This window comes from Macaca nemestrina, chromosome X (assembly GCF_043159975.1).
Source record: "Macaca nemestrina isolate mMacNem1 chromosome X, mMacNem.hap1, whole genome shotgun sequence".
Classification (NCBI taxonomy): domain Eukaryota; kingdom Metazoa; phylum Chordata; class Mammalia; order Primates; family Cercopithecidae; genus Macaca; species Macaca nemestrina.
In genome coordinates, this window is record NC_092145.1 from 140,680,987 (window position 1) to 140,707,869 (window position 26,883).

The 26,883-nt window shown below is 44.7% G+C and overlaps 1 protein-coding gene across 16 annotated transcripts in view; it reads left to right on the top strand.

The window, feature by feature from the left end:
* LOC105478204 (MAP7 domain containing 2) overlaps positions 1 to 26,883 on the top strand; it is a 109,156-nt gene that overhangs the window by 79,544 nt on the left and 2,729 nt on the right. For all 16 annotated transcript variants that reach the window (XM_071088965.1, XM_071088963.1, XM_011735313.2 and 13 more), the window contains 8 exons: positions 10,546 to 10,817; positions 11,425 to 11,557; positions 20,178 to 20,424; positions 21,174 to 21,278; positions 22,899 to 22,955; positions 23,396 to 23,474; positions 23,991 to 24,177; positions 25,416 to 25,691. In XM_071088965.1, coding sequence (XP_070945066.1) covers positions 10,546 to 10,817; positions 11,425 to 11,557; positions 20,178 to 20,424; positions 21,174 to 21,278; positions 22,899 to 22,955; positions 23,396 to 23,474; positions 23,991 to 24,177; positions 25,416 to 25,665 — 1,330 coding nt within the window. In that variant the 3' untranslated portion in view covers positions 25,666 to 25,691. The remainder of the gene's footprint in view (positions 1 to 10,545; positions 10,818 to 11,424; positions 11,558 to 20,177; positions 20,425 to 21,173; positions 21,279 to 22,898; positions 22,956 to 23,395; positions 23,475 to 23,990; positions 24,178 to 25,415; positions 25,692 to 26,883) is intronic.

Genomic DNA, 26,883 nt, shown 5'->3' on the forward strand with positions numbered 1-26,883 from the left:
GAATCGCTTGAACCCAGGAGGTGGAGGTTGCAGTGAGCTGAGATCGCGCCACTGCACTCCAGCCCAGACAATAGTGCAAGACTCTGTCTCAAAAAATAAAAAATAAAGTAAATTGCATGTCACAGGGTTTTAGTGTACATATTATTTTGCCACCCAGGTAATAAGCATAGTACCCAATGGGTAGTTTTTTTATTCTCACCCTCCTCCCACACTCCACCCTCAAGTAGGCCCCAATATTTGTTGTTCCCTTCTTCATGTGCAAGTGTACTCATTGTTTAGCTCCCATTAATAAGTGAGAATATACAGTGTCTGGTTTTCTGTTTCTGCATTTGTTCACTTAGAATAATGTGAAGTCGAAAATGTTGAAAAAGATTGTGTTTCTAGAACTATTTTATACACACACACACACACACACACACACACACACACACACATATATATATATATATTTTTTTTTTTTTTTGAGACGGAGTCTCACTCTGTTGCCCAGGCTGGAGTGCAATGGCATGATCTCGGCTCACTGCAACCTCTGCCTCCCGGGTTCAAGCGATTCTCCTGCCTCAGCCTCCCGAGTAGCTGGGACTACAAGTGTGTGCCACCACACCCACCTAATTTTGTGTGTGTGTGTGTGTGTGTGTGTGTTTTTTTTTTAGTAGAGATGGGTTTTCACCATGTTAACCAGGATGATCTCGATCTCCTGACCTTGTGATCCCCCTGCCTCAGCCTCCCAAAGTGCTGAGATTACAGATGTGAGCCACCACGCCTGGCCAACTATTTTAAAGGACACATCATCTGAGTTTTGTAAAAGCTGTCCCTGATCAAAGAGACTTGGCTAAAATTCCAGACTTTTTTATGCAGTTTAATTTTGAGAAAAAAATTTAATTTCCACTCTGTCTAGAACACTAGTAGGCACATAGTAGGTACATTAAATATTTGTGGAATGAATGAATGCAGGTCACTATGCCCAGTGTCTCAGAGAATCTCCAAATGAGTGAGAAGAGTCCCTATTTCAAGGAACCTCCAGCAAGGTGGGGGGAGCCTTGTACACAGTTGAGCACAGTACAGGCCCTAATCCAAAGAGCTACCCATCTGCTCAGGACTCCGGTCAGTCATCGTCCTCTCCAGAGCCAGCCAAAGCTGAATTCACCCCCTTCTCTGTGTTGACAGAGCATCGTGTGCAGTGCTGTCTCACTCACTCACTTAACATCCAGCCCTCTTCTAAGGGCTGATGATGCAAAAGTCCCTGCCCTCCTGGAGCTTATGTGACGGTGAACAGCATGGATAAGATCAGGTGGCGATAAGCACTGTGAAAAAAAATTAAATCGGTTCAGATGACAGAGTGGTGGAAGGGAGTGCCTGGATAAGGTGGTCAGGAAAGGATTCTCTGAGAAGGTGACATTATGACAGAGCCGTGCATGAAACCAGGGCATAGGCGTGGTTGGTCTATGCCTCATTGCTTGGTGTTAATGTTTTCTACTTAGCAATCTCCTGCTAGACTGCTATGAGGTTGGAAACTGTCTTGATTTATTGTTGCACAGTAGGTGCTCAGTATGTGTGTGTGTTAGTCTGTTTGGCTGCTAAACTGAGTGGCTTATAAACAACAGAAATGTATTCCTCACAGTTCTGGAGGCTGGAAAGTCCATGATCAAGGTATGGCCAGATTCAGTGTCTCGTGTGGGCCCATTTCTTGATTCATGAACAACCATCTTCTCAATGTGTCCTCACATAATGGAAGGGGAGCAAGGGAGCTCTCTGGGGTCTCTTTTATAAGGACACTAATGCCATTCAGGAGGGTTCCACCTTCATGACCTAATCACCTCCCAAAGGCCCTACCTCCTAATGCCACCACCATGGGGTTAGGGTTTCAACTTACATATTTTGAGGAGACACAAACATTCAGACATAGCAGTGGTATGGGATGCAAGTAAGAAGGGAAGGAGAAGCTGGAGGGCCAGGGTAGGGTTGCCTGGCAGATAGGGAAAATGCTGAGACCAGACCTGCTCAAGGACTTTGTCCTTTGCTCACTTCTGAGCTCAAACGACCCGCCTGCCTCTGCCTCCCGAAGTGCTGGGGTTACAGGCGCGAGCCACTGCGCATGGCCAGTTGTATCATTCTTTTTATTTTTTATTTTTATTTTTGGAGACAGGGTCTCACTCTGTCGCCCAGGCTGGAGTGCAGTGGCACAGTCTCTGCTTACAGCAACCTTTGCCTCGCAGGTTCAAGCAATTTTCCTGCCTCAGCCTCCCAAGTAGCCGGGATTATAGGCATGCACCACCACGTCTGGCTAATTTTTGTATATTTAGTAGAGACGGGGTTTCACTATATTGGCCAGGCTGGTTTTGAACTCCTGACCTCAAGTGATCCACCTGCCTTGACCTTCCAAAGTGCTGTGATTACAGGCGTGGGCCACCGTGCCCGGCCATTTATATCATTCTTTATACTTTACATGTTTTGTAAATATTCTCTTGCATACTCAATGTTGGAAAAACATAATAAAAAAGACTTACTTGATTTTTAGAATGGTGCCACACACAAAACAAACCCCCACCAAAACTGGTATTTTTGACATTCCTTCTGTGCAGACCAAGTGTGTGATTTTAAAAACACACTGGAAATGATGTGGCTTTGAAAAGGGGCTCAATTAGCCCTTTGAACTCCCCCATCCAGAATCCCAAGCAGGTCGTGTGATTAATGATCTCTTTTCCTGTGACCACCTAAGCTCTGACAGTGCATTATTCTCCTGCCTGATCTCAGATAAATTAAGCCACTGTTGGGTGGCTGTGCATGTTAATAGCATTGCTCTTTTAAACGTTCAAGTTTATTTTTATTGTTTTCATCATTGGGTACTTGCATGGGTTTTAGGAAACTAGATTCAACAACACTCTGAAAGACATAGATGGAGCATAGCTTTGTTCCCGTAACCTCAAGAAAAGAAATCCAGTGTGGCCAAGTGGATTTGTCCAGCCTGTCTCTGCCTCTGAGTGTTGATGCTGCCTGTACTTCCAGGTCTTCAGCGTGAAATATTCTCTAATGGTTTTATATTCTTAGAAATATATTCTAAGTCAGTTTGGTCATTATGATAGGTAATATTTCAGCCATCTATTGCTGCTGTTACAAAGCCCCCAAAAATTGAGTTGCTTAAACAGTAATTTGTTATTCATTTTCACAGTTCTGTGACTTGGGCTTACTGGGAGGTTCTCTCTTTGGATCTTTTGTGCAGTTGCTCTGTGGGCTGACTTGGGTTACCCAGGGTCTTCCATGCCATTGCAGTCCAGTGTTGACTGGAGCTGCAGTTACCTAGAGCTCAGCTGAGCTGAAGGTTCAAGATGGACCATTTTCCCGATTGTCAGTTGATGATGGCTGTTGGCTGGGAGCTCAGCTGAGGCTGTCAAACCAGAGTGCCTACTATGGCTTCTCTGTATGGCTTAGGCTTCTCACAGTGACTGGGTTCCAACAAGAAATGGCCCCAAGATTGAGCATCTTTTGGGGCAGGAAGCAGAAGCTGTCGGGCCAGTGAAGGACTATGCCCTGAATTGGCACAGTCTTACTTGTCTGCTGTATTTGATAGGTCAAAGCAGTCGGGCCAACCTAGATTCAATGGGATGAAGAGATAAACTCAAAAGATAAGATCATGTGAGATGGGAGATATTATTGTGGCCATCTTTGGAAAATTCAGTGTGCCAAAGATAATCATTTCCAGAGGTAGATCATAGCTGAGATCAGTTTTGTTTCAGGGACCTGGTTTAATTTCACTTTATCATGTATTGAAAACAAAACATATTCCATATGAGGGAAAACATTAGATAAAGGTGTCTGGATGGCCCAAAACAAGTACCTCCCACTTTACTCCAAATCACAGACCCATGGAAGGCTCCCTCCCAGACCCAGGCTATCCATTTGGTGGCTGAGGACATTTAATGGATCCTGGCTGGGTGCCCTTCCCATAAGCTGCTCTGGGAGATGTATGGCTTGGTTATCCTCTCCCACAGATAAGCATCTACAGCAGGCTAGGCTCCCACAAGGGCGATTTAACTGCTGTTTTTGCCAGCACATCATTCTCCAGTAGGCTTTTACATTCTTATCTGAAATTCTTCCTGAAGAGGGTAATTGAAAATGTCAGGTGATATCCCCTCCTTGCAACCATACCTGTATACTCACTCAGTCCTGTATTTTTGAGTCTTATCAGAGGATCATTTGAGTTTAGACAAATTTTTTCAACTTTTAAATTTCGAAATGATTTCAACCTTGCCAAAGAATCACAAGACTAGAACAAAGAACTTTCTTCCACACCTTTTACATTTCTGTCATCCTTCCCATCCCCTATCACCCTCACTCAGTCTTGCACAGTCTCTCACATTCATCCTCCATAGATGCACACACAGGCACACATACACAGATTTCTCCCAGAACCGTTTGAGAGTAACCTGCAGACATCATACCCCTTTGCCCCTAAGAACGAAGACATTATTTTCCATTGTTATGGAAATCAGAAAGTTTAACTTGGTACTGTTACTTAATTTCTAATGTATGTGCAACTTTTGCCAGGTGTCCCAATAAGATTCTGGGTTTTTTTGAGACAGACTCTCGCTGTGTAGCCCATGCTGGAGTGCCGTGACGTGATCTCGGCTCACTGCAACCTCTGCCTCCCAGGTTCAAGTGATTCTCCTGCCTCAGCCTCTCGAGTAGCTGGGATTACAGGGGCACACCACCACGCCTGGCTAATTTTTATATTTTTAGTAGAGATGGGGTTTTACCGTGTTGGCCAGGCTGGTCTCAAACTCCTGACCTCAGGTGATCTGCCTGCCTCGACCTCCCAAAGTCCTGGGATTACAGACATGAGTCACCAGGTCTGGCCTAATAGAATTTTTTATATCACTTTTTTTTTCCTGGTCCAGGGTCCAACCCAGGATCCCACATTGCATTTAATTGTCTCATCTTCTTAGTCTCCTTTCAACTGAAACAGTTCCTTAGCCATTCTTTTTCCTGACCTTGACATTATTTTATTTTATTTTTTGAGACAGTGTCTCCCTCTGTCACCGAGGCTAGAGTGCAGTGGTGCAATCTCGGCTCACTCCACCTCCCGGGTTCAAGTCATTCTCCTGCCTCAGCCTCCCGAGTGGCTGGGACTACAGGCGCGTGCCACCACATCTGGCTAATTTTTTGTATTTTTAGTAGGTGCGGGATTTCACTGTGTTAGCCAGGGTGGTCTCGATCTCCTGACCTCGTGATCCACCCACATCAGCCTCCCAAAGTGCTGGGATTACAAGCGTGAGCCACTGTGCCAGGCCAGCCTTGACATTTTTAAAGAATATAGGCTAGTCGTCTTGAGGAGTGTCCTTCAGTTTGGATAGGCCTGACGTTTCCTCTCATCACATTCAGGTTGTGTTCTTTGGGCAGGAATCTTGTGGCACAGGTGTTGGGTCCTTCTCAGTACCTCATATCAGGAGGCTATGATGTCAGTTTGTTTAATTACTGGTGATGTTAAGTTTGATTACTGGATTAAGGTGGTGTTCCCAGGTTTCTCCGGTGTAAAACTGCTGCTCTTTCTTATCTGGGAAGTAACAAACTTTTCTGAATGTTAGCTGAGCTGTGCTGATGAAGCCGAGACCCCTCCTATGCAGTGAGTGGGCTGTGTTCACTCACTGCATGGAGTCAAGTGGTTTTGGAGAACATGGAACTAGGTTCCAAGATTGGAGGAAAAAAGTCCTTTGGTAGTTCCACTTTGCAGTCAACTCACATTCAGAGGCATGACAACCCTCTCCAGAGAGTTATTCTTGCCACTCTGTTTACAGAGGTGTTTGTTCGTATTTTCTACCAGTCATGGAACCTAAAAAGTTATATCATCCTGCCTTATGTTCCTGGAAGGCCTAGTTTACCATCCTAAACACACCTTGTGAATCCTCTTTGTTATATTTTTATTGGACCTTAAAAAATTAAAGTGGAAGAGCTAAAAAAGTGAGACAAAGAACAAACGCCTTGAGTGCCAGCCCTGGCACTCTTGTCTGTTTGCATTTCTTTGGGAAAGGTTGTTTAAACTCTTAGGACTTCGGTTTTCTTCTCTAAAATATGGTTAATAGTAATTTCCTACCTACCTCACTGGATTACTGTGGCAATCAAATAGACCCTTGTTAAATAGATGAGAAGGTACTTCAAAATAAACCTCCATACAAGCACAGTGAGTTCCCCTAATTAATTCATGTTTCTTTCATCAGCCAAGATACCTATTTCCAGGAAATTGAAAAATAGCTTGCCAGACTTTCTCTGGCTTGCAGCAATGTGAGCAGGGCTGACCAGAGAGCCGAGGAGTCTGACATACCAGCCTTGTGGTTTAGTTTCTTCCAGATACCTGTGCTTAGCACTTTTGCAGGGCAGCTGGCAGGGTACAAAGTCCATGTAAGCAAGTGGCAAGGCAGGATGAGCAGGAAACTTGACAGATTGTAGATAACATTGGGAACTTCTTTTTTTTTAATTCTGTATTTTGGTCACTCACTGTAAAAAAGTAAAATCTGACTTGCCCACACTTCTCTGATTTGAAGGTCATGTTTGTGTGTGCATGTGAGTGTATGTGTATGTTTTCTAACTTACTCTGTTTATTGGGCAGTGGCTAGGGTAGGGGACTGTAAACAGACTTCTTAATGAGTTTTATCCCAAATAATCCACCCTTACTTCTCAGGTAGAAGTTATTTTTAAATGTGTGCTCATGGGTAATTGGTCCAGTTTTATTTAGAATGGAACCTTGCAGTCTGTGGCATGAACTGAACCTACATGTGACCATTCTTTGAAAACAAGAAAGGCTGTTCAGGGCTATGCCTAGCCTTTTCTCCCTAGGATTAGGATCTTGGCCTGCATTTCCATTTACTTAGATGGGTCTGACATAGGCGACAGGCTCCTACCACACTGACTGAGTGTGTGAGCCATTTAAGCACACACAGAGGTCGTATTGGAACTCAGATGCTGGCTATGGCTGCTGAGGCTGCAGCCAGTTTAGGCCTCCCACCCACTTCCCCCAGTCCAGCCCTGGAGACCCTCATGGTCGGAGTCATGTCTGCAGGAAGGCTCCTTGTCTACCTACCCATTCATGGGCAGAAGTGCCACTTCAGGGACCCCTGAAGCAGAACCCACCTCTTTCTATACTGCTTAGAGAAGCCCAGAGTGTGGGCTCGCAGGCAAGTTCCAGGGAGAGAACAAGAACAGGCAGGATTGTGCACACCCAGCACCTTTGCTTATTCTCACCAATCAGAGAAATCATACCTCATTCCATGGGGAGGAGGGTGAGGGCAAGCAAGAAGATCAGGTGGGATTTGCCAGGCCTTCCAATGCCAGAAAGTCCTCCTCAACAGGTCAAGGTAGGAATGCTTATGGGATGAGAAAGTGTTTCCATCTGTTATCATCTACCATGAGATAGTATTCTTTCCTACAGCTTCTATTGCCAAGTTTCAGATCCACTCCCTGCCCCTGTACTGTTGTTGGATCAAAGGACACATATCATTCACATGACAATCCAGTGGGGAGGTAATGTGCTTTGATCTTGGTAAGGCACTAGACCAAATCTCTCGAGACACCCTCTTGGTGGTTGGGTGGCGGGTATACAGCTGTACTCTGGGCACCACTCACCTTAGATAACAGCATGAAAGGAAGGCGTGACCAAGCAAAAGACCACCTGCTGTATCTTTATACAGATTAGTTGAGCCTAAATTCAGGCTCAACTAATGTATATAGTTAGTACACATTGTGTAACTCATTGGAAAACCATGCTCAGTGGAGCACTGTCAGTGTGAGCAAGCAGAATATGGGCTCCCCTGTTATTATAGTTCATCTTCCTGATTTTAGTTCATTCTTATCTGTGAGGATTATTTGGATTTTTAGTTTATGATCTAATTGATCAACACCAATACCTAACAGCTATTGAGTGCTTACTCTGTGCCAGCTCTAGAAAGAACATCTTGGGGTCTTGGTGACCCCAAACTCAGACTTAGCTGCCATGGCAACACAGGAAGTGGAGCAGAGTTGTAAGAACGCTATCTGGCTTAGTTCACTGTGGGAAGCCATTTCACCTCTCTAAGCCTAGTTTTCTCATCTGTAAAGTGGCCATGATAATAGTACCTGTGTCATACCATTTACACACATATGTACACAAATTTAGCAGCCTAGTGGCTGGCGTCTAGACAGCACTCAGTAAACATGAACACAACAGCAGAGAGTGTGAATGGAGGTCTGAGCTCCAAATGGTCAGGGGAAGGACCTGGTCTGACTGTATCAGAACACATGAAGACTCACAAGCTGAATTGTAGAGGCACTCACACATTACCTCTTGAGCCAAGGCTCTCAGGAGCCTCAAGGTCACCATGGGGATTGGACACTACCCCTCCAAGCAGAACAGCTCCACTCTTACCTACTGGGTACAGACAGAGTGTGTGTGCGTCTGTCTCTGTCTCTGTCTGTCTATCTGTCTCTCTCTCTTTCTCTCTCTTTCCCTCTCTTTCTTTCTCTTTCTCTCCCTCCCTGCCCTACCCCATGTCTCAGGGATTCTCAGTTGAGGGAGATCTTGTCCCTAAGGGGACATTTAGCAATGTCTGAATGCATTTTTGGTTGTCACAACCTGGGTGGGAAGCAGACTGCTGCTGGCATCTAGTGAATGGAGGCCAGGGATGCTGCTAAACATCCCACAGTGCCCAGGACAACCCCACAACAAAGCACTATCCAGCCCTAAATGTCAGTGATGCCAGGTTAAGGAAGCCTGCTATGCGTGCCTATGTGTATGGCGGGTCAGGGGGATTCTGTGCATGGCTTTTACTTGGTAAGAGTCTAGGAAAAAATAGAAGACCAGCATTATGTAGTATACCTGGAAAAAACCACCTGATTGCTAAGCACTCTGAAAAACTGCATCCCTTAGGAGAACCCAAATATGGGGCCTGAGCCCAAGGCCAGAGGGGAGAATAGTCTGCAGAGAGTCAAAGCACCATCCACAAAAACAAGGTGTCTTGGGAGTTCTGAGTTGCTCCAGGCCTAATGGCATGAGGACACAGGGAAGCCACTTTGGCCAATGTGAAAGGATTGTGTTTGGGGTTAGAGTTGTTCAGCTGAGAAGACAGACAGCCATGGGAGGGGTGGATAGCCCGTGGTGGATATGTGATGTAGGCTGCTTTTACATCAGTGAAATGGTTGATACTGAAACAACTGGATTTTAGAAATTCACATCATGTTTAAGATGTATTCATTGTATCAGATGATCACCTGTTTGTTTCCCACCTTTATTTGGCCCTCTGCCTGGCATTGACAAAAAGGAGGAAGGTGTTCTCCTGGACACCAGGAGCTGGCCCTTTAACATGAAAACATATTGAAAAATTGTTCTGCACCTCACCCAGTCCAGTCCACATGCCACTTGAGGATTCTTTTCCCCTTCAAGACCAAGTTTAATATTGATCTGATCATATTTCCCCTTACTACCAGGACTGATTAGGTAACTCTAAGCCTCTGGTGAAAAATTGTCTTTGAATATTAGGGTGATATGCCATTTTTATTGCTGTTTTTATAGATAAAAAAGTCAGATATTAGCAATTCATGGTTCAACCTGCTGAGTATTGAGGGTGATGACTTGTAATTTCTGTATACATTACTTTATATCCTTCCTAGAGGAACTCTGTACAAATGCCCACATCCCTGTTCAAACCTCTAGGGAAACTGGGCATCTCAAGCTAAGCTGTTACCTGTGTCCTGAACAAGCAGCACTCACCAGGAGCCAAGCCTAGGCTGGCATACCTGTAATGGACACTTTCCCAGCAGACACAAGACAAGCTCCTGTGTTTTAATCAAGTGGCTCATCCTCACCTTTTGCATCTGTCCAGTTGGGAGAAGAGAGATTCTTTCAAACCTGAGACCCTCCAAAAAACAGCTCCCATGCCCATATGTTGGCTGTGTTCCTCAGCATTTAAAAAGGAATGGAGAACCTCGAAGACTTGCTAAGTGAAATAAGCCAGACATAAAAGGACAAATACTGTATCATTCCATTTATACGAGTTATTTGGAAGAGGCACATTCACAGAGACAGGTAGTGGAAGGGTGATTGCCAGGGGCTGAGGGGAGGGGGAATGGAGACTTGAACGCCACTGAACTGTACACTTAAAAATGGTTAAAATGGTAAATTTGATATTATATGTTTTGTCACAATTGTTTTAAAAGGAGCCCGCATTTTCATTGCCATGTGCTGAAACCAGATTCAACCCTGATGTTCACCTAAAAAGAGGGAGTAGGAAAGTGCCTGATACTCCTTCTTTACATTGTCATGAAACCTAAGTGAGATTAGGACATGGCCTCATCAGTTGGGCTTCTTAAAATAATTCCCTTTCCACCAGGGCCATCTTAGAGAGACCATATATTCCTGTTGGGCTGAGAGCACTTTTGTGACTTTTGAGTGTGTGCTAAGCCTTACTTTTCTTCCTCTGAAAGGATGAAATTGTTCAGCTTTTCGGAACTAGGTGTCTTAGGAACAGAGAGCTCTGTGTTCAGACCCAGTAATTGTCCTTTGGCATATTTTTGGTTTTCCAGGACAGCTACTAAAGCTTATCCACAGTCTCCAAAGACAACGAAACCTCCCTACCCAGGGTCTCCTGTGAAGTACCGCTTACCTGCCCTTTCTGTTCAAGAGATGCCCAAGAAGAAAGCAGAGAAAGAGAAGAGCAATAAGGAAAGAGAAAGTACCTTGGCTCAGCAGGCTGCTGGCCCGCAAGGAGAGGAAGCCCTAGAGAAGCATGTAGTGGACAAGCATGCCAGTGAGAAGCACGCTGCTGCCACAGGAGGGAAAGCCGAAAACAGCGCAGGTAGATGCTGCCACTGTGCCTTGGCTTTCCCAAGACGGTTCTCCTCAGACCCAATCTACATGCCATTCTCTCCTGTTTTGGGGAGGGAGAGGGATTTTTCCCTGGGAACAAGTTCATCCCCTCGTGCAGCTTTCTCAGGTTTGCACGTTGCTCCTGAGTTCTTTCCTTCAGTCTTCTGAGGGTCCCCTGGAGGAGACCTAGGGGCTGACTCCACTCATGGCTGTGGAAGCTCACGGGGATGCTGAGTAAGACAGGCTGCATCCAGGCTGCATCTGCACCTCACACAAGAGAAGATCTTCCTTTAGTCTTTCAGGCTTCTATGATGCAGTGAGTTCACCCAGATGGTGGCTGCTGTGGCACTTGCTAGTGACCTTGTCTTTCCTCCTCACGTTTCCATTGTCTTCCACTGTAAAATGCGTCCAGGGTTACAGCCAGCCCGTGACAACTTCTCTTGCTTGGTGGTTGATTGTGCTAGTCTGGACAGCATTTCCCGTCACCACACTGGGTTGGATTTTTTTTCACTTCCAACTGGCAGCTGCTGTGTAAGTGGAGTCATTATGTTCATTTCCCTTGATCTTTTCCTCTTGATGCCCCTCCTCTGGTGCAGCCTTGGGGAAGCCCACAGCAGGCACCACTGATGCAGGAGAGGCTGCGAAGATCTTGGCTGAAAAGAGAAGACAGGCCCGGCTGCAGAAGGAACAGGAGGAGCAAGAACGACTGGAGAAGGAAGAACAAGATAGGTATGCTAGTGCTCAGAGTTTCGGCATGATCTCATGTAAGTGTTGTGTTGGAAAGAGCAGCTTGCCTTTCTTTTTACAGCGTTGGTATTGATAAAACTTGAAGAGAAGTATGCAGAAGTATGGGAACCTAGAATGTCTGAACTACATGGAACGTGTTCAGGAGACTGAGTCTTATGTTAGATGTAATTATTAATAACAATGGAACTTTGTTCTTTTTGGAGGACCTAGAAACTCATAGCTCTTGGATCTAAGTGGCACAGGCATCTTCCCATTCTCCTCTTGGACTCTGGGGCCATGCAGGCCTCCTAGAGCTATCAGGGAAGTCTGAACTTTGTTTATAAAATGAGATTCTCCCTGGGAAGACAAGAGGTTCAAGATTCTGGTTTTGGTCTTGATTCTGATTTCCAAATTGTTTCCTCCATCAGATTATCCTAACTCACACCCCAAAGTGAGAGACAGAGGGTTGAGCAGTGTCCCCTAGGCATAGGGTTGCGTGGAGGGGCAACCTCATAGTCTTAAGAACAGTGAGGTATGGGGAATCCCATCTGGGAGCAAGACAAAAGACATCATTGTTGTGGTCCTTACACCTTGAAGAGCATCAGAATCATCTGGGAAATGCAGTAAAAATACATGGACTCAGCCCTGTTCTGTTTTAGTAGCTTGCCAGGGTTTGAGAACCCTGTGATATTAGTACAAGGGTACTTTGTCACAATACAGACAGCCCTTCCTTTTCTGATCTTTTTGTTTAGAGAGGAAAGCATGTTGAAGGACAAGGTCAATTTTATCATTAAATTGATATAGGAAGCTGTTAGGCTCATCACAGAGTAAAATCCAATACTGTTTAGAGGATTAACATGACAGGAAGCAGGCAATGCTGTAGCACTTCAAGGCCAGCACCGAATTTAGAGTAATAAATAATAGAATATTATTGATCCTTTAGTGACCTTGGTAAGTCTTTGTGGTCTCTGATTACAGGTTTGCTAATCTGTTTTTTTAAAGGGGCAGTGGGGTAGGTCTGGACAGTCCCTTCTTGAAATTTGGGACTTCTTTGATTGTTTTCCTGTTTCCAACCTTTTGGTCAATACAGACATGTTTTGTTTGTTTGTTTGTTTGTTTGTTTGTTTTGTCAAGTGGCATGCTTGGGCTGGTTTGGGTGGGCCTTAAGGTGTGTGAAGGGAGGTCGCAAGAGATAAAGGTGAATCACAGGACCTCAGGTGACAGGCCTTGATAGTTGCAGGCCGTGGAGATGCCATGTAGGCTCTGAGCTGGTGAGTTACATGATTGTAACCGTGTGCTGAAGAAGGTGATGTTCTTTACTTTCCAGCTGCCAACCTCTGTCTCTCCCATTTTCTTCTCAGCCCAGCTCCTGAAAGACTTGATTGAACTTTCTGTCTTTATTTTCTCAACTCACATTCGGTCTTCAAACCTCACACCTACCACTCCTCCTCATTGCCTAACTACTAATCAGTTTCTTGGTTGTCTTTGGCCTTGTCAAACTTGTCCTTGCTTCTCTGGCCTCTCCTTCATAGCCTTCTCTGTCTGCCCTTCATCCCCTTAAATGTTGCCTGGGCTCTCAGCCCTTAGTCCTGGACCAGCTTCTCTCCCAACAAGCCCTCCCAAGCAGCACTGCTCCCGCCTGTACTGCCAGTGTCCCTGCCATCCTGCCAGTTTCCTCTGGCATCAAAAGATTGAGGGCCCACATTTTACACAACAGCTTTCTGTTGAGCCTTTGTTGTGCTAAACCAACTCTATTCTTATCTCACTTCCCACCTTCATTTTCCCTTTGTCTTGTATTATTGCGTGTTTCTGAAGTTAACTGCAGCTTGCTTTCTAAACCTTCCATACTTTCTGGAACAAGGGAGGCACTAATAACACATGTGTACTGATGACTCCTAAAAACTATGCCTGTGGCCCAAGCTCTGTCTAGGGCTGCATTGTCCACTATCAGAGCCTCTAGGCACATGTGGCCACCAAAATATACATTCAGTAAAATTCATTTCCCCAGCCACACCCACCACATTTCTGTGCTCAAGAGCTGCATCTGAGTAGATGTGGATCCACGCCACATTGGGCAGCACAAATCTATAGATTGTTTTCCTACTCAACAGAAGGTTCTGTTGGATAGCACTGGTCTAGAACCTAGAGATTATATTTCCATTTGCAATAAGTTTTCATTTGAGTGTGTGCCATATACATCTCAAATCCAGCATTTCCAAAGCAGAACTTAGTATTTTTTCCCCAAACTTCCTTTCTCTTTCATGAGCTCTGCATTCCCCTCTCCTCAGGCACCCAAGTGAGAAGTCTCAGTGCCACTCTTGGCTCTTTCCTTTCCTTCTTCCTCCCAGTGGTTGTCAGGTCCAGTCTTCATCAGCTGTCACATTGGCACCTCTGTTCTCTCCCTTCCCTTCCAGTCCCTCCTCTCCTTCCTCAGCTCCAGCCCCCATTGCTTCTGATCTGGACTGCATCTGTCATATCCCAACTGAGCTCCCTGCTGTAGGTATCCTAGAGTTTGTCCCCTGTCCACGCTGGGTCCACACTGACCTTTCTCAAATAAATGTGATTGTTCTCCTGTCCTTTCACAAGCCAGTGACTCCTCTGCCCACTGGATCCACCCAAACCTGTCAACAGGCCTTCAAGGCCTGCCATGAACTGGCCACTACCTGCCTCTTACCCCTTACTTTCCTCCAGACACCAGTGTGCAAAACTCCCTAACATTCACCCATCACATGGCTCCACACCTCCAAAGCTGTGCTTTTACTTTGCCCCCACGTGGACTTGTGCTCCTTCCTGCCAGACGTGTCTTCGTTTTTCAAAATGCAGGTCAAGTCTTGCTCCCTCCCTGTACCTTTTCTGGCCCTGTGCCTGGGACAGAACTGACCACCCCCAACTTTTCACCCATACTGAGCCCAGCTGTTCAGTTGACTAACATAGTTTCATTTGTTTACAGGCCTCTTTCCCCCAGTTAGCACCTTAAAAGGCTGGGACACAGTCTTTGGATCACTGGTGCCTGGCGCTCGGTAAATGTACAAGAAAGGAACAGAAGGAGGAAGAATCCTAAGAAACCATCGTAGTAGTAGGTCAAGAGAACAGAAGGGCTGAAGTAGTATGGTGAAGGTAGAACTGGAAAAGCCAGTCTCTGTGGACTTAAACAACGCCAAAGAAATAGGCAGATTTGAAGTTGATGCTGAGGTTTGATTCTAAGGTCTTAGGAGAATGGTACACTCAATAACAGGTAAAGAAAGGACATAAGGAATTGGTTTTAAAATATAAAAATAATTCATTTGATTTTAGGTAAGCTTATGGTGTCTACAGTACATCCAGGTGATTGGAGATGGAATTGAAGCTTGGGGGTGTAGGTAAACATTAGAGCAATACACTTGACCCCAAATGAGTTTTCCTCTCTCTTGCCAGAATATGAAGCTTTGCATAGTGCCACGTGGGAGGTGAGGAGTGAGGAAGGAAAGTACCAGACAACCTGGGGCTAGAACACAGCGGCCACCTCTTGGAATAAGATCATCCTCACATCTGTTTTATGTTTACAGTTAATAGTTAAAGCCACAGAAATGTTGCCAGATAAAATAATTTAGAGAAAAATAAAGTTACTTGAGTCAAACTGTGGAAAGCCCTATTATTGTCACAAACTGGTAAGGGAAACACCATCCAAGTCAAGGATGAGGGAACCAGAACAGAAGGGTCAACCAGGAGTCCAGACAAGCAGGCCCTAAGCAGAAGAACAAAAGTTGGTCCATTCCCAAACACAACAGGGCCCAGCCCCCGGGCTGTGGATGGCCCAAGATATAAAGTGAGATTCTTAGAGGTGGTGCAAGAAACCTTAAACCCCGGGTCCACCCTGGGGAAGGCACTGGCAGGAACTAGTAAGCAGGAGATCATAATGGGATTCCTAGACGTATCACTTTAAGTCATGTTAAGAAGCTAAAATAGCTACTAGGGGTTCACATGAAAGAATATTCCAGCCAGGCACAGTGGCTTGTACCTGTAGTCCCAGCTACTTGAAAGACTGAGGTGGGAGGATCACTAGAGGCCAGGAGTTCGAGATGAGCCTGGGCAACATATGAGGCCCCATCTTTTTAAAAAATCGAAGAAAAGAGAATATTCCAGTTAGAATCTCCCCACGAGCAAGGTCATGTAGCCAGGCTAAAGTTTCTTGTCAAAGCAAGAGTTAGCCCAGGCCAGGAACCACAGGCAGAGGTCTTCGAGGCTGCTCAGACCTGGCTTTTTGCTGCTGAGCCTACAGGTGGCAGGTGGTTTTGGTGAGAGCTAGGGCAGGCGGGGGCACATGTGATGTGGGGCAGCAGGATGTGGCAGCAGCTGAGGCAAGAAGGGAAAGCCAAGAGAGGTAGGAGAGAGCCAGGGTCATTCAGCCTCATGCAGCACAGGGCTGTAGGGAGAGCCACGTGGGCAGGACTTTTGGTAAGACATAGGGTTATCAAAGACTAAGGCTGTTGGTCTTGGGATTTAGGAGGTGAACAGAGATTTTGGAGGGAAATTGTTGATAAGTGGGATAGAGACAAAGCAGCCTGAAGAGGTGAGTGGATACAGGCCCAGAATATAAGCTGGCTGTTAAGCAGTCATGAATGGGAGACAGCTGAGAGAGGACTGAGGAGGGTTGCTTGTGATGCCTGAGACCTGAGCATTTTTCCAGGGCATGGAAAAAGTGCATGCAGAAGGATGAAACTGACAAATGAAGGGAAGAGGGGCTAGTGGGAGGGACACATAGCTGTGGAGGATGTGGAATTCACAGCACAAGTGGTGGCATTTCCATCTAAGCAGAGGAACAAATGGGGACATTTCTGAGCAGTAATGTCATAAAGGAGAGTTTAAGTAGCTCAGATCAGGTGACCTCGGTCTTCTCTGTAGAGCAGTTGGTGATAACCATCAACTAAGGAAGATGACAAAGATTGAGAAAAGTGGCAATTGGGACTGTGTCCATAAGGGATCCAGGGGATGAGGATTAAAAGGCTGGAATGCAATTGCCAGCAGGCAGATAACCAGCCAGCCTTGTTTAGCCTCTGTCTAACCAGTGCTTGGCAGCCCAGGAGTGGTCCTGGAGACCACCCAAGCCTAGAGTTGGGCAACAGAGTGACCTCCATGCCATCTCTGAAATGCTCACAAGGGTACCCAAGGCCTGGGGGACACAGAGAGAGAGAGAAGCAGATACAAGTAGATTGCACAGCACTAACCAGGGCAGGTCAGGAGAGAAACAGGCAAAAGGATGGGGTGAGATCAGATCAGAGAAGGTTAATGTTGAAGGTTAGGCTTGTTTTAAAATGAAAACTTTTAAGCACGTAAGAATAGAGACCAGTGAAACCTACACACTCATCCCCCAGATTGAATAACTCAAGTTTAAGCCTGTGTCAGTGATGCGATGAAGGTTAATAGGGAGTGACAGAAAAGGGGGTGAGGTGCTGGAGTTTCAGACAGGAGCCAATATATGAAGATCTTTCTCAAATGGCCAGTGACAGGGACAAGGGACGATGCATCCACTTAATGCCAAATGATAACAGTAATGCACAATTTTCTGGTACTTTGTATGTAATAAGGAAAGGGCGATGGACTTGGGTGAATGACAAGAACAAGGATGAAGAGGATGACAGGACTACACACAAGGCCAGGCACAGTGGCTCACGCCTATAATCCCAGTGCTTTGGGAGAATGGGGTGGACGGATCACTTGAGCCCAGGAGTTTGAGACCAGCCTGGGCAACAAAATGAGACCTGTCTCTATTTGGGGGAAAAAAAAAAAATTCAAAAATGATCCAGGCATGGTGGCACCCACCTGTGGTCCTGGCTACTTGGGAACTGAGGTGGGAGGATCGCTTGAGCCTGAGAGGTTGGGGCTGCAGTGAGCTGTGATGGCAGCACTGCACTCCAACCTGGGCAACAGAGCGAAACCCTGCCTCTACAAAGAAAAAAAAAGGACTACACACAGAGCTGATGAACTTTGGAGGTTTAGTAATGACAGCAAGGGCAGTAAGCTCGGGGTAGCCCACAGCAGAGGGCGGTGGGGAAAATGATGAAATCTAATGTGCTGTCTGGTTCTTTGAGCAGAGAGAGAAGGAATGCTCTTCCTTGGAGAGGATTGTGAGGAACATGGTTTCACACAGGGGAAGCCAGGGTTTTTTTGTTTGTTTGGTTTTTTACCTACTTTGGGGAAGCAAAGTATGGTTGAGGTAGAGAACTTGGTATATAAGAGGATGAAGGGGCTGGGCGCAGTGGCTCAAAACTATAATCCCAGCACTTTGGGAGGCCAAGGCAGGCGGATCAGTTGAGGTCAGGAGTTCGAGACCAGCCTGGCCAACATGGTGAAACCCTGTCTCTACTAAAAATACAAAAGTTAGCTGGGTATAGCGGTGCATGCCTGTAGTCCCAGCTACTCGGGAGGCTGAGGCACGAGAATCACTTGAACCCAGGAGGTAGAGGTTGTAGTGAGCCAAGATGATGCCACTGTAATCCAGCCTGGGCAACAGAGTGAGACTCCATTTCAAAAAAAAAAAAAAAAAGTACAAGATTTCCATAAAGGACAAGCAGGGTCTCATGGGCTTGTGGGGATTTATATTTTGGGTGATAATGAGGATTATGGAGGTTCAGGGGCCATAAGGATGTTCTTATATGTGTGCATCTGGGCACTTCTGAAGTCCTGATGGTAAAAAGAAACAGAGGCCAAGCGCGGTGGCTCATGCCTATAATCCCAGCACTTTGGGAGGCCGAGGCGGGCAGATCATCTGAGGTCAGGAGTTTGAGACCAGCCTGACCAACATGGTGAAACCCCGTCTCTACTAAAAATGCAAAATTAGCCAGGCGTGGTGGTGCATGTCTGTAATCCCAGCTACTCAGGAGGCTGAGGCAGGCAAATTGCTTGAACCTGGGAGGCAGAGGTTGCGGTGAGCCAAGATTGCACCATTGCACTCCAGCCTGGGCAACAACAGCAAGATGCCATCAGAAGAAAAAAAAAGAAACATAATGGATTTTCAGGTCCTGGAGATGAAAATGGCAGGTCGTTTATGAAGTAGCTTATACATTAATTAATACACAATATATCCTTTGTGTGTTAACTTCTCTGGGACAATCATAATTGGCTTGTTAATAAAGGGTAAGAAATGAAATGGTATTTCAGTTAACCTTTAGATATATCTTGTTATTAACACATCCATTTTGGATAATCCTGTGTTGGACATACTTAGTATTTCATTGAGGAATCTAATAAAATGGGAGCTTCTTTCTGATAGGTTCTATAATGCTCCTCTGCAGAATATCTGTTAATAATTTGAGTTGTCGCACAATGCTTCATAGGCGTTGTGACCTAATTTAGTGTTATCACGTATTGTTACAGCCTCGGGCTAACATATTTCAGTATTTATCTTTCTTTTAAAATATTTCTTTGAATGAATAAACAAAATATTTCCTTTGGTCCTACATAGGCTATTAGCGTGCATGAGTTCTGAAGCTGACCATTAGGATGGATGGATGCTCTTTTTAAGTCTTGACCTTTTTATAACAAATAACAGCACCCCAGTAAGTCATTGGCACATGCTTCCAAATGAAGGTAATTTCTAAAAGACATACAGATTTATAGGTGCACTTTAAAGGACATTGGGGCTTGGAGAGAGAATTCATTTTAGATTGTAAAACCAACTAACATTTGAGAACCTTCTAGGGCCAGGCGTTTTCATTATCACGGTAATGCCATAGAACAATAGTATAGCTTTTCTCATTTTTTAAATGGGCATTAAGGACATAGGTGACTTTCCAAGTGTCACACAGTGAGTGGCATAATCAGAGTACAATTTGGGTCATGCCCATACATCACATTGCCAGTGATTACCCAAGGAAAGTGGCGTACATGTGAGGAGGAGGAACGTTAGAAAGGTTAAAACAAGCTCTTGGACTTTACAGAATTTTCCCATACTGCTTCGAGCTCTTTATCACTACAACATGAACCGTTCATCTGTCTGTGGATAAAAACGTCTAAATGCCACTTAATTTTCATATATCAAAGAAAGCTTAAATAGATTTCTAAAGATTGCCAAAATAAATGGAAATAAATGTTTTAATTTATTAAATGTCAAGTTTCTGTTGAGCATTTTCTTCCATTTGCTGCTTCATAAGTCACATACCAATTAGAACCCAATTGGTATGACTTTTTGAGTTCATCGTCACTGCTCTTAAATTGCTGACTGGCACATTCGTGGCCATTGAGACACTTCCCATTTTTCCTAGCTTTCATTGGTTTTAAGTATTTATTCTGCTTAGGTTTTTAAAAGAATTGTCATTCAATAAGAATGATGGCTTGACTTTCTCATTGTGATCATTTGTTCATTGACTGAGGAGCATCTGTTTTCAATACAGAATGCATCACACATCAACACATCATTCATTGCTGTATTACAGAATTTAAAGTCAAGCCTGGTTAATATTTTTTGGTAAATATATGGACCAGAGTGGATTTCCAGGAAGGATGAATCATATTATTAAATGAATGCTTGTTAAAAGGTATGTGCGCGTTACCATGTGGAGCATTATTCTCGGCTGTCAGCACACAGTTCTCTGGCAATTTGCTTTTTGAGCATGTCATCTTCTAACAACAGTTGTATTCTCAAAAGGCTGGAGAGAGAGGAATTGAAAAGAAAGGCAGAGGAGGAAAGGCATCGCCTAGAAGAGGAAGCCCGAAAGCAGGAAGAAGAAAGGAAACAGCAGGAAGAGGAAAAGAAGAAACAGGAAGAGGAAGAGAAAAGAAAGGCAGGCGAGGAGGCTAAGCAGAAGGCTGAGGAAGAGCTATTGTTGAAAGAAAAGCAAGAACAAGAAAAGCAAGAACAAGAAAAGCAAGAGAAAGCCATGATTGAAAAGCAGGTACTGTATGAGTCCTCAGATGGACTTTACTTGTTTTTTAAGGGCCTTGATAGTAGGTACAATTAGTTAAATTTCAATGACTCATAATATTTACTTGAAGTTTTTTCTTAAACTGGGCTGGTTATTAAGTATAAGTTGGGGGCAGTTGCAGTGAAGTTGGTAATGTTTGCCATCTGTCAGTTTGGGTTTCCCAAAGGCAAACCCTGGGATAAGAATTTGGGTGCCAGCAGTTTTTTTTTGCAAGCGAATCCCAGGAAGCCAGTAGAGGAATAGGAGAAAAGCCAGTGGAAGTGCATTGATGCATGTGTTACTGTGGGTGACTGGAACACAGTCCCATTGGGAACCTCTGAGAGACTGTGGATCATGCTTTAGAATTGTCCAGCTGAGGGATGAGGAAACTGAACTACTTATCTACCACATCCTGCCCCTCACTGTAGAAGGGGAATTAACTCTCTGATCTGGCCACATGCACACTTCATGGTCCAAGCCTGCCTGCAGACACAGAAAAGCCTTGGCCATGTATGAGAACTGTCTGCAGGTGATTTGCATGGTGAGCCAGGGGTATATGAATGAGGTCCAGCCATGTTTGCTGTGTCATCTAGTGGTTTGTGTAAATCCACGTTGAATATTGGAGCAGCATCCACTTTAGGGCAGATGATGAGATGAAGGAATATGTGCAAAGCCAAGGAATTACCACACTGTTTTCTTAGCTTATTAAAGCTTTGCCTTGATTTACCTGTTTCTGTTAGAAAGAAGCAGCAGAAGCAAAGGCCCGGGAGGTAGCTGAACAGATGCGTCTCGAGAGAGAACAGATCATGCTGCAGATTGAGCAGGAGAGACTGGAGAGAAAGAAGGTAAGGGCTGAGGGATCAGGAAAACTTAGGGTAAGTGAATAGGAAGTAAATCCAGTTCTCTTCTGCAGTGATTGGATATAATGATCCTAGGATTGTCAGTTAGGTCAAGTTCATTGATACTACTGTTCAAATCTTCTATGTCTTTATTAGTTTTATGCCATATCGTTCTATCAGTTATTGAGAAAGATTGTTAAAAACTCCATCTGCGGCCAGGCATGGTTGCTCACACCTGTAATCCCAGCACTTAGGGAGGCAGAGGCGGGAGGATCACTTGAGCCCAGAAGTTCCAGACCAGCCTGAGTAATACAGTGAAACCCTGTCTCTACTAAAAATACAGAAAATAACTGGGTATGATGGCATGTGTCTGTAGTCCCAGCTACGTAGGAGGCTGAGGTGGGAACATGACCTGCACTCAGGAAGTCAAGCCTGCAGTGAGCCAAGATCATGCCACTGCACTCCAGCCTGGGGAACAGGAGTGAGACCCTGTCTCAAATAATAGAAAAAAAAAACAATTCCATCTGTGATTATGGATTTGCCCATTTTTTCCTTTCAGTTCTGTCAGGTTTTGTTTTATATATATTTATCGTGATATGCCTTTGGCTCTAGTGATATTTCTTGTCTTAAAGTCTACTTTGACAGCACCCCTCCCCCCACGCTTTTTTTTTTTTTTTTTTTTTTGGAGACAGAGTCTCACTCTATTGCCCATGCTGGCGTGCAGTGGTGCGATCTTGGCTCACCACAACCTCCCCCTCCCAGGTTCAAGCGATTTTCCTGCCTCAGCCTCCCAACTAACTGGGATTACAGGTGCACACCACTTACACCTGGCTAATTTTTGTATTTTTAGTAGAGGTGGGATTTCACCATGTTGGCCAGGCTGGTCTCGAACTCCTGGACTCAAGGGATCCTCCTCCCTTAACCTCGCGAAGTGCTGGGAATATAGATGTGAGCCACTGTGCTTGGCCTGACAGCCCTTTTATGATTAGTGTCTGTATGTCAAATCTTTTTCACCCTTCTACTTAAAACTTCTTCTGTGTGCTTTTATAAGTAAAGAGCATATAGCCAGGAATTGTTATTTTAATTCTGTTTGACAGTCTTTCTCTTTGTCTTTTAGTTGGAGTGTTTAGTCCATTTACACTCACTGTACTTATGGGTAAAGTTGGGTTTAAGGAGATTGATTATAAAGGCGTATTCTCATGGTATCCTAGGCCCAACCTGGGCTTTGTATTGCTATTGGCCTGGGACCCAGGAGACCAACCTGTGGTCTTCTCCCCTGTGATGCACCTCAGCCTCACTTTCTGTAGGGAGGTCCTCTTTAATGGCAGGTGGTAATTTGTTGATTTATAGGGAGGCTAAGGAGAAGAAGGAGAAATATGGGATATAAATTGAATATTGATTCTAGATACGTACTAGTTAACTTCTCAAGCCTTTGACCTTGTCCATGGGGCCAGAGGTGTACATCTCCAAAACTAGTGGAAAACCTTTCTATACTTGTTATCCTCTTCTGACATTTGTCTTTACAAGTTTTCTGAGAAATGTGATGTTGCATGTAAACCAAGCTACTTTATGTTTTCGGTTTTATAGTCCTCTTACTTGATTTTGTTTTTTGTTTTTTGTTTTTAGAGAATAGATGAAATCATGAAGAGAACAAGGAAAAGTGATGTGTCTCCACAAGTGAAGGTAGGAATTCAAATGACCATTTTAATAGTTTATGTACTAAGTAGAAAAGAACAGCAGAATACACTCAGTGAAATCGTAGGTCTTGGAGAGGATTAGCCAGAAAAAAAAATGCAGTTTTCCTGCTTTGTTCCTGGCTAGGTTAAGGAGGGTTAGGTACCTGAAAAGAAAGAGGGGCTTCAGAGATGGGATGGGTTAAAGATTTCCTTAGAGTAATGGGGGGTGGGATGAAGAGAGAGGCATAGTAGTCCATGAATAAAAAACAGAATGCTGACATAAAAAATACATAAGAATAAGGGAAACACAGCTGAAGATTTAAAGAATTACCACAGAACAGGCAGATGGTCCAGGCTCAAAATATCATCGGATGCTTTTAAAAAGCACTTTTTTTTCTGTGTGATGTCAGCCTTCCCTCACTTCATTCACCTTCCATTTGTTTTCAGAAAGAAGACCTCAAAGTGGGGGTCCAGCCTGCTGTGTGTATGGAAAATAAGACAAAACCAGTTGTCCCCAACAAAATGGGTGAGTGTGACATCTGGTTCTTGGGTTCTTCCTTTTAGTAGCAAAAGCTCATAAGACTTCTTGCAGGGTAAACAGACCCATGGATCCCAAGAGGGTGACTGCTGGCAGGGGCCTGTGCAGTTTCCCTTCCCTGGGGATGTGTCTCCAGCACAGGGACTGTCAGCTCCACTTGGGAATCCACTGGGTTCCTTGGTTACTCCCATAATCCCAGCATAGGAAGCACTCTGGCTGCTGGCTCACAGTGCTTTCCAGGGAGCTTAACTGCTAGTCAGGTTTTATGACTATTAGGACCTGACTCTGCTCTTCTCCAGAGGTTCTGCACAGACACTGATAATGTGATTTGTCTTCTCATCCCCTGTGTGAAGGTGATTATGTGGGGTTATTTGTGGCTCCTTCCACAAAACATGCTGCAGTATCAGTGAAGCAGAGCATTAAATTAATTGCCTTGATCTATATTTCCGTTACTTTATTTAGACATTTTATGATTAATACAAGGGACTTTGTGTTCTCGATCAGAAATCAATGGATTGAACACCTGCCAGGAAGTTAATGGTCTGGGTCACACTGCCCCAGAAACTTATCCCCAAGACATTTTCTCTAATGGGCTTAAGCCAGCTGGGGGACTCATTCATCTGGATGGCCTTGATGGGAAATCAAATAGTCTGGATGATTCAACTGAAGAAGTTCAGTCTATGGATGTGAGGTATATTCATTTCTTTTGCATTTAAGCCTCATCACTTCTCCAAATACTACCCTTTCTTTTAGTTGGTTTCTTCATCTTTTATACAACCAAATCACCTAAAGCAGGTTTGATTGACGTTATGGGAAAGCTCTCAGTGGTATAACATTCTAGTGTCTTGCGTCAGGTTCCCTAGAAGCAGAGCCTGAAACAGAGTTTCTAGGGCATGTGATTTGTTAGAGGAAAGCTCTTGGGAGTTTTTCAGGAGAAAGGGGAAGGAGGGAAGTCGCTAAGCAAGGATGCCTTCTCAGCTGACCCCATGGGGGCTCTGGAGGATGAATTTCCACCAGAGACAGTTCCCCTGCGCTTCTGCAGTTCTGGTTTTTCTAGATTCTTCTTCTTTTTTTTTTTTTTTTAATTCTTTTTTTTGAGACAGAGTCTCGCTCTGTCACCCAGGCTGGAGTGCAGTGGCCGGATCTCGGCTCACAGCAAGCTCCGCCTCCCGGGTTAACGCCATTCTCCTGCCTTAGCCTCCCGAGTAGCTGGGACTACAGACGCCCGCCACCTCACCCGGCTAGTTTTTTGTATTTTTTTTTTTTTAGTAGAGACGGGGTTTCACCGTGTTAGCCAGGATGGTCTCGATCTCCTGACCTCGTGATCCGCCCGTCTCGGCCTCCCAAAGTGCTGGGATTACAGGCTTGAGCCACCGCGCCCGGCCTAGATTCTTCTCTAAGATCTCACAAGAAAGAAAAAGAAGAACCTGGCAGCAGCCTTACTCTGGCTGTTAAGAGATTCCTGATGATAGGCCCTCAGCCCACCACTCTTCAGAGGCTGGACTTGCTCCTTTGCTAGGCCTTACAGCTGGCACAATTATGAAATGCCTCCTTCCATCTCTAGGGAGAGGAAGAGAGAGAGAGAAAGAAAGTCAGGCTTGGCTGTGCTGGAGCTGGATAAGTCACGGTGGATTGGAAGCCTCACTTTAGAGAGGAAGCAGAGGGTGAGGTTGTGTGAGCTTGGCCATCACAGCCCTGCTCAGTCTGCTTCCGTGTTCTCATACAAGGGGCCTTGTGTCCACCATCTGTCCTTCTCAAATTTGAACCCACTTGTATTTTTTACAATGTGTTACACAAAAACTCCGACTCTAAGTCCTTTTTCTTTAGAAGAGTAGTATAACAAAATATTGCAAATAGAATTAATATGTTGTGCTGTGTTGTCTGTCTCTCTCTCTCTTTCTGCCTCTCTCTCTCGTTCATCTCTTCTAGTCCTGTTTCAAAAGAAGAGCTTATCTCTATCCCAGAATTTTCACCAGTGAGTGAAATGATTCCTGGGGTGTCTCTGGACCAAAATGGAACTGGTAATGCCCGAGCACTTCAAGATCTCTTAGATTTCACTGGTCCCCCCACATTCCCCAAGAGATCCAGTGAAAATCTCAGCCTGGACGACTGTAACAAAAACCTTATCGAAGGATTTAACAGTCCTGGCCAAGAAACTCCTCTCAACACCTTCTGTTGACAAATACAGCATCTCTTTAATAAAAGGTACAGTCTTTTGATCATATTCTGACTTCATAACCTTTTAACTGGAGTTTGTGAAGATAGGCCTCTTGGATGGTCAAATTTTATTTGAAAAATGCAAACATGAATACATTATGGTATACTACAGCACACACAAGAATTGAGACAGATTTCAAGTGATTCATCTGCGAGCCTTCAGCGCCGAGCCACCTTGTCCTAACCCTGCTGTTTAGGGTGTGTAGAGGGTGTGTAGATGGGAAGGTTGAGAACACTGGCTAAAGGTTTGACTACCAATCCAGCCTGAGTAGCATTTTTATGGGCGAGGAAAGAATACTGTAGTAGTGTTGCAAGGTGATATGAGTAAGATGAATTTCCCCACCTCTAGTTTTGCTCAGTGACATCCCACATTCTATCTAGAATCATGCATATACATTGCGAGTGTTGGGCCACATGATTTGCTATTCTCTTGACCCATTCTGGATTCTTCCAAAGCAGACATCTATTCTTGGATCATACCTGAGGGAGAGAGAACTGCAGTTTTTGTGTCTCGAAGGTTTTTTCCCCACCTTTGGCCTTTTTTTTTTTTTTTTTTTTTTTTGCCAAAGTGCTTCCAGAAGCTATTCTCATTTGAGTAAGAGTATCTATGAGTTATATACACTCTGTAGTAAGGTATACTTCGTTATATATGCATCACATTTGATTTACTTGAGTTTGGAGCTTGTTTTTGAATAAGGAAAACATAATTAGAGTCTGTCACCAAATCCTTTAATAATTTAATAATTCCAATTGCTCCTCCTACTTTAGATTCTGTTTTTGTTTCAAGAGAAGGGATCTCACTCTGTTCCCCAGGCTGGTGTGCAGTGGTGCAATCACAGCTCACTGGAACTTCAAACTCGTGGGCTCAGGAGATCCCCTTGCCTCAGCCTCCTGAGTAATTGGCTCATAGGCACATGCCACCAGGGCCAGCTAATTTTTTTTAGTTTTTGTAGAGGTTGGGTCTTGTTATGTTGCCCGGCTGATCTTGAACCCCCGGCCTCAAGTGATCCTCTCTCCTTGGCCTCCCAAACACTGGGATTACAGCCTTGAGCCACCATGCCTGGCGTCTATTTTAGATTTTTTTTTTTTTTTTTTTTTTTTGGAGGTGGAGTCTCGCTCTGATGCCCAGGCTGGAGTGCAGTGGCATGATCTCCACTCACAGCAACTTCTACCTCCCAGG